The sequence below is a fragment of the Oryx dammah genome, unplaced genomic scaffold (assembly GCF_014754425.2).
Source record: "Oryx dammah isolate SB20612 unplaced genomic scaffold, SCBI_Odam_1.1 HiC_scaffold_8, whole genome shotgun sequence".
NCBI lineage: Eukaryota > Metazoa > Chordata > Mammalia > Artiodactyla > Bovidae > Oryx > Oryx dammah.
The window spans coordinates 16,705,502-16,716,778 of record NW_024070192.1 but is presented as its reverse complement, the minus strand read 5'-3'; the positions used below and the strand labels follow the sequence as shown (position 1 = coordinate 16,716,778).

General features: G+C 53.5%; 1 protein-coding gene across 2 annotated transcripts in view; it reads left to right on the top strand.

Moving 5' to 3' along the window:
- The first annotated feature begins 556 nt into the window (after window positions 1-556).
- The window catches only part of CRHR1 (corticotropin releasing hormone receptor 1), a 54,080-nt gene continuing 43,359 nt past the window's right edge, over window positions 557-11,277 (top strand). For both annotated transcript variants that reach the window (XM_040245073.1, XM_040245075.1), the window contains exon 1: window positions 557-637. In XM_040245073.1, coding sequence (XP_040101007.1) covers window positions 605-637 — 33 coding nt within the window. In that variant the 5' untranslated portion in view covers window positions 557-604. The remainder of the gene's footprint in view (window positions 638-11,277) is intronic.

Genomic DNA, 11,277 nt, shown 5'->3' with positions numbered 1-11,277 from the left:
ACTCCTCGGGCCCCAACCTGAAATCCGGCGGAAGGAGGGAAGCTGCCTCCTCTCCCACCCACCCCCCACCCCACCCCACCACCTCCCAGCTTCTCCCCGGGCTGCGGCGGCCGCCAGCGCTGCCAGTGCGCCCCGCCGATTGCCGCAAACCCGGCTCGAGGAAAGGGGGTCAGCGCCGTTAGGGCTCCGGGAGCCGCCCCCGGAACGAGCCGGGGCGGAGGAGGTGGGGCGGGGGAGGGAGCGGAGGGGCGAGGCGGTGAGGCGGGAGCGGAGGGGAGGGCAGAGGAAAGGAGGGGAGGGGACGCCCAGGCGAGGGGGCGGGGAGCCGCGGCGAGTATCGGCGCGGACCGAGGGGGAGACGGCGGGGGCGAGGCGGGCTCCCGGCGGGCGAGAGGCGGCCGCGGGCCCGGCTGAGTCAGGAAGCGGCGGCTGGACTTGACTGCGAAGAGGAGAGCGAGAGCCCTCCGGGCCGGGCTGCGGGGCCGGGGAGCGCGGAGCCGGGCACCTCCGCCACCGGCGGCGACACAGAAGCAGCCCGAGCCCGCCCCCGCCGGGATGTCCCGGGGACCCAGGCTTCCAGCGCGGTGACCGAGCGAGCCCGAGGATGGGACGTCGCCTGCAGCTCCGGCTTGTCAAGGTAAGAGCGAGCCAGTCAGCCCTCGAGCACCGGGGGCCGCCGGTTCCGGGCGCGCAGGGCTGGCTCCGTGGGCAGTGGGTGTGATGCGCGATGTGTGATTGGGTGTCACTGAGCAGAACTGTGCCCAGGTCCGGGGGCGGCCGGGGTGTAAGGGGCAGGCCAACTCCGTCTTCTTGGACCTCTGGAGCCGGCGTTGAGCGGTAAGGGGAGAACTCAGGTGGAAAAAAAAGAAAAAAGAAATCATTGTGGCGAAGCTGCGGGAATGTTGGCTGGTGTTGGGGCGTGGGGGTCGGAGGGTCGGGGGGCGGTCCGCCCACCCCGGTAACCAGCTCTGCGAGGGGAATCGCCCTAGGCTTTGGGAACCGACTCAGGGTTCCTCTTCCCACCCGTCCTGTGTAGACCGGGGTCCCGGGACAGGAAGCTCGGGAGGGGACAGAGGGTTCCCCATCTGCCCCAGGGCGCCCCCGCCCTGCTCCTTCCTGCCCCTGAGAGTCCGGGGAGATAAATGTCCCCCACGCCTGCGAGCCCTGGATCAATATCGCAATCTCCGGAGAGCCAACCGAGCATACGGCGGTAGTTACCGTTCCTCCGCCGCCGTCGCCGTCGTCGCCGCCGCCGGCCCGCCGGCGGGATCGCAGCGCTCGCTCTCCTTTGCACTCGCGGTTCCCTGTGCCTGCTCGCTCCTGTCCGGGTTCTGGCGACGCGATTCCTGCGCCCGGAGTTTAGGAAGGTCTCCAGCTCTCACGTCCGGACAGATCTCACGTCTGTCCGCTGAAGTTCGGGAGTGACGAGGGCTCCCCCGGGGCCCCGGGGAAGGTCTTGAGGGTCGACACCCCGGCCCGCAGCTAGTGACAGCCGCCACTTGCAGGTGCCGGGCGATTCCCAAAGCGGTTCGCCTTGCAGGGGGTAGGCGCGCAAGCAGCAGCCAGAGAGAGGGGTGGGTGGGCCTCGGCGGGCTCTCGCCTGAGAATCCCGACTCCGCAGGGTCAGAGTGGACAGCCTGAGCACTGACAGTGGCTTGACGGGATTCAGCGCATTTAAAAAGCGATTACACTCAAGAGAATGGATTTGGGGGAGGGGTGCGGATTGACTGATTTTCATTTTTCCGTCAGTTATTAAACCAGCTGTACGTATGTAGCACACAAAGTGATTTGAGTTAAACCACCAAGGTTTAAAAATGCAACTGCTGCCTGGTCATCAATTGAGACGTTATTAATTACCTGGGTTTCCTCTATTCTCTTTGTCCCTCTCCCGAATAGTTATGTTAGTTCTTTTAAAAGTGAGTAAAGGTTGGTCTGATTAAACCCATATCCGCTCCCCCACGCCTTAACTGGGACTAGGGGTGAACCCAGAATTTATTTGGGGTGATCAGGGAGACCCAGGGAGGGAAGCTGGAGGAAAAACATCCAGAGAGCTTGAATCGATGGCACTGAATGGGAATATTTTCCCAAAGGCTAGTGGGTACCAAACCTGGGTCTAAATCTACAAAACAGAAAAAATTCAACGTTTCAAACAGATTCGAAGGATTGAACTGTAGGTTTTTGTTTTGAAGTTTACATGGTAATAGGTAAATGTTCTTTCTCTGGACTTTCTTTGAATCGTGTGCAGATTTCTGCTTAGAATTATGATGCTTTTCTAAAAGAAAAAAAATTTTCTCTTATTGTTGTGGTTGTGTGTGTGTGTGTGTGTGTGTATGCTTCCTGCTAGATCGTGGGATGTGTGCCCTTGATGTCTGGCCTAATGAGCTCAGTAGGTGCTCAGTAAACGCACTGAATGAGTAAGATGCAGGGAATGAATGGTCAGCTAATGCAGTTTCATTTAAATAATTACTTTCTTCTTTTATTTATATGGCACATACAACTTGTTGGGTAGTGTTCTACCTGCTTTACAAATATTAAGTCATCCTGTCCTCCTAAAAGCTCCGGGAAGCTGAAATTATTCCTGAGCACAGAGAGGCTCTGTAACTTGCTCAAGGTCATGCAGCCAGTGAATGGTGGAGCCAGAATTCAAACTCAGGCACTTGAACTCTAAGACTTTCTTTTGTTAGGTTTTACCAGAAAATATCTGAAGCTGCTAAAATTTCCTTGACTTCTGCCAGACGGGAGATAACTCAGGTAGTTTTGTCAGTATGAACATCTGAACCTAGGTGAGTGGTGGTGGTTGGTGATTTAGTCACTACGTTGTGTCTGACTCTTATAACCCCATTGACTGTACCCTGCCAAGCTCCTCTGTCCATGGGATTTCCCAGGCAAGAAATACTGGAGTGTGTTGCCACTTCCATCCCCAGAGGATCTTCCTGACCCAGGGATCGAACCCACGTCTCCTGCATTGGCAGGCAGATTCTTTACCACTGAGCCCGAATCTAGGTGGGTTTCATCCAATATGTGGCTCTGACCCTCAACAAGTCAGCCAGTATCAGGAAAGGTAGGAAGGATCCGCTCTGGGGCCCCTGTTGTGGGCTTCACACTGTACTGATTACAGAGAACTGGGGGAGAGTGTGTGCACATGTGCGTAAGTGAGAATGTGTGTGTGCATGGGAGGGGCCTTGTATATGTCAGTGAAGGAAAGAGGATGAGCATGAATCTGTGTGGATGCCAAGGGGACAGGTGAAATATGGTCTCTACCCCCAGGGGAAGGCCAGGGACTGAGCACCTCTGAATCTCCCACCCAACAGCCACGGGTCCTCGCAGGGAGACTCGAGTGTGACTCAGAACAGCAGGTTTGGTTGAGTGTGAGAAGTGGAGAAGGCAAGGCCTGGTGGGCTATCTGGGAAAGTGAGTTCCATGGAGAAAGCTGGTTTCATGGCTGTAGTCATAAAAGCAATCTAGCAGTATTACACAAAGTTTGAAAACCAGATGGGAAAATTATTACAATCTCTCCCTCTTAACACAGCTATTGTTGCCATTTTGAAAATAATCCCTGCAAGCATTTTTTTTTCAAGCGCACATTTGGTCACAGCTGTGGCCCTTGGGAAAGTCCTCTCACTTACTGTCGCAGTCCAAGTCTGTCCCGTGTTGTTCCAGGGCCTCGAGAGGGAGAACCTCAACATCTCTGTGTTCCCTGTGAGGGGATGCTCTTTTGCCATGTCTGTAGCCAGGCACTGCGGGGCCATTTCCCAATTGCTTCTTTGACAAATAATGTGGAGCCGGGTTTTAAGGGGAACCTGGGCAGGAAGGGAAATGAGGGCAAAAAAGTGAGCCGTGTAGGGAACTTCCCTGGTAGTCCAGTGGCTAAGATTCTCAATGCAGGGGGCCCAGGTTCAATCCCTGGTCATAGAACTAGATCCCACATGCTGCAACTAGGAGTTAGCATCCTGTGACTGAAGATCCTGCATGCTGCAACTAAAACCTAGCATAGCCAAATAAGTAAATATATATATATTAAAGTGAGCCATGGGGCATGGGGACAGCTGGCATGGCCACAGTCCAGGGACAAAGGAGCAGAGGGGAGCCATCAGGATTTGACATGCCCAGCCCTGTGTAGGGGCATGTCTTGGGTCCATCCAGTTCTTAAGGAAGGCATAGATTTGTGGAAATGCAGCTCACTCACTAGGGGCTTCCCAGTGGTAAGGAATTCGCCTGTCAATGCAAGAGGCACAGGAGACTAGGGTTTGATCCCTGGGTCAGGAAGATCCCCTGGAGAAGGGAACGGCAACCCACTCTAGTATTCTTGCGTGGAGAATCCCATGGACAGGAGCCTGGTGGGCTACAGTCCATGGGGTTGCAAAGAGTCGGACAGAACTATGTGACAGAGCAGGAGCAAGACACTGACCAACGACCAGTGAGGGTGAACTCAAGTGGAAAATCCATTTCTCACCCTCTCTAACATTTGGCTCCTTGGAAAGCATCAGCAGCCAGTGGCATTCAGCTGCAAAGGAGGAGTTTAGTGGGTGAAGGTGCCCCTTGGCAGCTTATAAGCTTATGAGCCCATGGGCCTGAGCCTCAGCCGTGACGTGACCTAGAAGGAAGGGGTTAGGCACAGGGTTGATCATTTTTAGCAGCTTTTGGGGTGGAAAGACCTTCAGCCTGGGAGTCGGCAAGCCTGACATCATTCACAGCTATGCCTATGTGACTTCAAGTAAGTCACTTTTTCTCTCTGAGCCTCAGTTTCTCTGTAAACAAGGAGTATTTGCCTAGATTCCCTCTTACACTTCACATCTCTGTGAACGATGTGTCAACTCATACGGTTGAGATAAGGATGAAATGCATCAACACCTGCAAAGTGCTTGGACCAGCTCCTGGTGCAGTTTGCTTTCAGAAAAAGCTGCAAGTTGACTGCTCTTCGTAGAAAATGAGCTGATGCAGGAAGAAAACAACCTGAAAATCCTCTTGGACATTCCGCATCTAGCATTTTTGCACCTTTCACCCTTCACAGTACTGGGCCTAAGAATAAACTGCACGTAGTAAGCGTTTCACAAATGTTTCTTGGCCGACTGGATAGTATTGTTGCTGCTTCCTCCAGTGTGGTGTTGTGTGATCACAGAGGACCCGCTGCTGTTCCCACGAGATGCAGCTGTCATGCCCAAACAGACTGAGAGATGCCAAAACTGTCTCTGATGCAGAAAAGCTGTCTCTGATGCAGAAAAAATGGAAACTGCCCCCTAAGCCCACTATGGTTATTTTCTAAAGAAAAGGGAAAGGAAGCACCAAACAGCCAATGTAGCACCTGGTGATTTGGAGAAGCCACCACAATGAGAAGCCCTCATCCTGCAACGAAGAGTGGTCCCCCCACTCGCTGCAACTAAAGAAAGTCCGTGCAACAAAAAAGACCCACTTCAGAGCTAAGGCCAAGTCTTAGCTACAGTTTTATCTTCAGTGGGTGAATTTGTTAATTACAAATAACTCCTGTCTGCTTAGATCTTCCAGGACTGCTGTCAGCAGAGTCCGTTGGAAGTAGCATCATTGCATACTTTTTATTTTCTGGTATTTATTTGGCTGTGCTGGGCCTTTGTTGCAGCATGTGGGATCTTTACATTTTGCCTGTGGGATCTAGTTCCCTGACCAAGAATTGAACCGGGGTCCCCTGCATTGGAAGCATGGAGTCTTAGCCACTGGACCACCAGGGAAGACCCAGCACAGTCAAAGATAAATAAATGTTAAAATTTTTTTTCAAAGAGGAAAACTACTTTATGGGATCACCATAATGACTTCATGAGATATCAAGTGTGAAATTAAGCCCAAGTGCACATTGTCTGGCACACAGTAAGTGCTCAATAAATTTTACCTGTAATAATCACTTAATAAATTTTTACAGAATTTTATCAATCCAAGGAATAACAGTGAAAGGAGGCGTGGTGAGGGAAAGGGAGATAGAGGAAGGAATGCTTAGCAGTGTACAATCTTCTCTGCCCCACGTCTTCTTCACAGTCCCTGGGGAGAAGGGATGGGGCCCCTGCCCTCAGCCAAGCTAGAAGGGCAAAGGATGGAGGTGCCTGCTGTTGGCCCTCTGAGCATCTCTGACGTGAAAATATTTGACAATAAGGCCAGAGATATGTAGGGAGGATAATACAAAATGGTTAACTCACTGGTGCAAACAATTATTTTGAAAACAACTAGCTGGATTCTATTAAGCAACAGATTATTAAACATTTCTTTTGAAAGTAATTGGTGTCGGCTTCCACAACATTAAGAAACTGGAAGGTCAGAGAAGGATAGAGGAAGGGAAAGAGGAAGACTTGGGGGAATATGGATGTGCCTTTCCTTTTCCTGTGAAATGGGTTGGGGGAGATGCAGGTCTGGGTGATGGGTCCCCTCGACACAGACAGAACCACTGACTCACAAGCTTTCACTGAATGTGGTTTTTGGCAGCTCCCCACCCAGCAGCCATGAAGCCACTTTAGGGACTGATGAAGTGTTTTGCGGATGCTCTATCTTTCCTATAAACACAGGTAATAGCCCAGTCCCACCTCTGGGTTTGCTGGCCCCAGAGAGCAGCCCCAGCGAGGTGCTAAGCAGTAGGTTTGTGGGGTACACACCCGTTCCCCTTCACCTGTCAGTCAGTTCCCATCCTCCAGCCAGTGTGGCCAGGAGCCAGGATGCCTAGGTCAAAGCCCAGGGCAGAAACTGACCAGACTGGTCCAGCTGCTTCCGCGCCTGAAGAACCAGGGAGGCCTCGTTTGTTCTAGGCTGTTGCTGTTTAGTCACTAAGTCACGTGCAACTCTTTTTCGACCCCATGGATTGTAGCCTGCCAGGCTCCTCTGTCCATGGGATTCCCTAGGCAGGAATACTGGAGTGGGTTGCCATTTCCTTCTCCAGGGGCTCTTCCTGAACAGACTACAATTTGGAGCCCATCCATAGTGAGTTTTAAGAGGTAGTAGGGCTACCCGGAGGCACTGTGGGAGACTTAGTTGAACCTTTAAGCACTGGGAGCTCAGGCCTTTGGGACAACGTGTCGTTCAGTATCCCTGCCAGGTGCATGGAGCTGAAGAGCTGGAGGACAGGCTGCTCAGGGTGACTGGCTGGGTCAAGAGATGGCTGTGACATTTCCATGGACAGAGAGGGTTTCCCCAGCTTTGATTTGTGTCTCCCCAGCCTCCTTGTCAGCTTTGTGAAGGGCTCAGTGGTTTCCAGAGGCCCCAGCTGTTCCTGAAGCAGCCCCCCACTGTGCAGACAGAGCTGGGTGGGGTACAGAGGAAGGACCAGGGATCAGAGGGCTGAACAGTGCAGGCTGGAGACAGAAACTAGGCCCAGGAGGGCTTTGGCTACCCTGGGAAAGGGTCAAGGGAAAGTCTCAGGCTATCTAAGGAGCAGAATGTCCCCCTGCACTGGGGTCCTTGACCCCGCAGGCAGAAACAAAGGCCCAGCTGGGCACCCGTGGGCTGGCTCAGGATCGACAATTTTATTATGTGAGATTCGAACATGCAGACAGAGAGAAGTCAAAGATGTTATAGAGATGGAAGTTCAGTTCAGTTCAGTCGCTCAGTCGTGTCCGACTCTTTGCAACCCCATGAATTGCAGCACGCCAGGCCTCCCTGTTCATCACCATCTCCCGGAATTCACTCAGACTCATGTCCATCGAGTCCGTGATGCCATCCAGCCATCTCATCCTCGGTCGTCCCTTTCTCCTCCTGCCCCCAATCCCTCCCAGCATCAGAGTCTTTTCCAATGAGTCAACTCTTCTCATGAAGTGGCCAAAGTACTGGAGTTTCAGCTTCAGCATCATTCCTTCCAAAGAACACCCAGGGTTGATCTCCTTCAGAATGGACTGGTTGGATCTCCTTGCAGTCCAAGGGACTCGCAAGAGTCTTCTCCAACACCACAGTTCAAAAGCATCAATTCTTCGGCGCTCAGCTTTCTTCACAGTCCAACTCTCACATCCATACATGACCACAGGAAAAACCAAAGCCTTGACTATACGGACCTTAGTCGGCAAAGTAATGTCTCTGCTTTTGAATATACTATCTAGGTTGGTCATAACTTTTCTTCCAAGGACTAAGCGTAACTATGGGCTAAAGTTGGCATGAGAAGGAGAGATCAGGACAGAAAGGCTGGGAGAAAAGAGGAGAGAGAGAGGGAGGGAGAGAGGGAGAAAAGGAGAGCGAAAGAGGTGAAGCAAAGAAGTGCATGGTTTTTTTTGCCTTTCTTGCTTTGTGCTTTCTCTTTAGCAGCCAGGAGAGCTGAGGCCAGAGATGGCTTTTACTGGAAACCCTCTTCCCCATTTCTTACAAGAGTTACCCTCGCCCTCTCTAACCTGCTGCAGGGAACACCCTCCTCAGGCACCAGGGTCAGGATGCTCTGAGTCACGCTGTATGGAGGTTGCAGCTTCCTGCCCAAGGGAAGGAGCAACCCCATACCCTCCAGCACCCCCTGGGCTGGGCTTCCCAGCGCCCAGTTCAAAAGGAACAAAGCCTGTTGCCTTTGAGGTTCTAACTGGTCCCCAGTGTGCAGTCTGTCTCTTTCTTACACACACACACACACACGCTGGGATCCTCAGGGAGTCCTTTGCAGCATTAATAACAGCATCCCCCCAATTGTTACCCCCTCAGAGGCTATTGCATAGTCAAACCGGTGAGACAGGCATGCGGCACCCACCTACTCAGGGCCAAGGCTGGAGGGCCAGCACCCAGAGAGCACCTGGGCCTCCAGGGACCCTGGGGTCAACAGTGGGAGTGGGCAGTAGGTTGGACCATCTCTGTGGCCATGCCTTAGGCCACGCATGCATGGCCGGGAGGCCCAGAGGTGGTCCATGGAGGGAGGCCTGTGTCCTGGACTTGGGCTGAGTTCCTGCCTGTCCTCTCCTTCCTTTTCCCTCCACTTTGTCCAACTTCTCTGGCCAGATGCACCATTCACTGAGCTCCCTCTGTGCCAGTGTCCACACACACGACCCCACGGAGTCCTCCTGTCCTACTCCAAGTATGAAAGAACCAGATAGCCCCGCACCTCCCCACCTGCTCTTCTGGGCCTCTGCCCAGCCCTCCCTCCTTGCTACCCCCACAGAAGACTCATTTCTGCCAGTTGCCTGCCTTTGGCCATCCTGTTCCTCCTTCTAGGGCTTCTGTTCCCCAGTCTTTTTTAACATAATTTTGAGATCCCCTGGAGAGGGGCACGGCAACTCACTCCAGTATTCTTGCATGGAGAATCCCATGGATGGAGGAGCCTGGCGGGCTGCAGTCCCCGGGGCTGCACAGAGTTGGACATGACTGAGCCGTCTTAGCATGCATGCACATTTATTTATTATTTACGAGTTTTACTTTTGGCCTTGCTAGGTCTTTGTTGCTTAGGGGCTTTTCTCTGGCTGCGGCAAGCGGGAGCTACTCTCTAGCTGTGGCGCGCGGGCTTCTCACTGCAGTGCTTTCTCCTGTTGCAGAGCAAGGGCTCTAGGGCATGCAGGCTTCAGGGGTTGCGGCACAGGGGCTCAATAATTGTGGCTCCTGGCCTGTAGAGCACAGGCTCAAAAACGGTGGCACGTGAGCTTAGCTGTGGCATGTGGGATCTTCCCGGAGCAGGCAGATTCTTTACCACTGAGCTACCAAGGAAGCCCTGTTCCCCAGTCTCTCTGCATCAGTCCTAACAGGACCACCAAATTCTTTCTAAACCATCACTACCCTCTCCTCCAGGAAGCCCTCCAGGCTAATCTCACTGGTCCTTCCTTTGCTTGCTCTCCCCACCCGTCATGTGAGCCTTTAGCTCCTGGTGGAGCCTGGGCTCCCCAACAACAGGGGACCTGCAACTCTTTGATGTGTTCCCCGACAGGATGCTCAAAACATTTACCAACCAGACCACGCATGGACCCCTGATCTCTCTCATCTAACTGGAGCCCTTGTCCCCCTGTAGATTCTGAGCTCTGCCTGGGCCAGGAGGACTCCCTTAAAAATAAGAAACAAAAAGGACTGTGTCCCCAGCACCTAGCCCAGCACTCCAAGCACTGTAGGCATACAATAGACACTGAATTCAGTGGAGGGCATCTTCCCCCTCCCGCTCCCCAGTGAACATTTATCTGTGTGCGTGGAGGTGCTATGGCGACAGGAGGCAGAAATGACAAGCTAGATGGATAAATCCCCCCGGCTCTGCATGTGCATTTATGACTCGGTGGCTTATCGGGTGCTACACTGTTGGCAGCACTTAGTAACATTTAGCGATTCTGGTCCTGCCCTGTGTTCCATCCCTGATCCCCATAGCGCCAGAGGCGTTTGTCCACGTGTAAAAGCACAGACAGCGTTTGTTCCATGAGGGGTTCTGGGCAGGGCTGGTAGGAGACATTGCCAGAGTGAGGTTTGGAGCTGAGCTGAGGACAGAGAAGCAAGAACCTTCTCAGAACCTGGGGTCTTGAGAGAGCAAGTCAGGGAGCTTTAGTCCTCAAGGAGGGGGCTAGGAAGGAGGTTTGGGGGCAGCCTGGGGCTCCCTCCCTGCCATTGTCCCAGTTCTGCTGGTTAAAAGGCAGGAATAGCCAGGCGAGGCAGAGGTGGCAGAGGACACAGGCGAAACGGAGTGGGCCCATCCTTGGCTCCATCCATGGGATCCCATCCCTCAATCCACATCCCGCCCCTCCAGCTCCCTGTGGGTGGGTGGGGGGCAGCTTTGGTGTCTTTCCCTCTAGGTTGCTGGGCCTCAGTGGTCTGATCGTGAATGCTGCTGCCAGCCTGTGAAACTCTGGGCCTAGGCAGTGGCGCATGTGCACCCCTGAGAAGCAGAGCATCCCTCAGGGAGTCTTCCTCAACTGTCCCTAAAGTTGAGGAGGCAGGAGGCCTGGCTGGCTGCCCTTGGGCAAGTCCCACAACCTCTCTGGGCTTGGCCCTCCTCTGGACCACGATGGAGAATCAAGGAGGAAATGCCTGTGTGGCAAGGGGCCTGACCCCACCAAAGCTCCTGAGTGGGACCTGCTGCTTTACCCAGTGAGATCCCTCCCCCAGCCCCCTCTGTCCTCCTCACCCCCACCCACTCCTCCCCTTAATGCCGAGCCCAGCAGGTACTTAAGACTCTCCTCCTCCATGGAGCCTTCCCTGATGAGTTGGCCATTGCATGCTCTCCCCCAGCTAAAGCGGGATTTCTCAAGCCAGCTATGGGGAAGAACCGTGAGGGTCTTTCCAATCCATGGCACTTGGGCTTGTTGTGCATGACGGCCATGCAGCCTGTACCACACGACTCTCCTGCAGAGCTGGACAACGTCTGAACTGGGTCTAGACCCTGTTCAGTAAGATCAC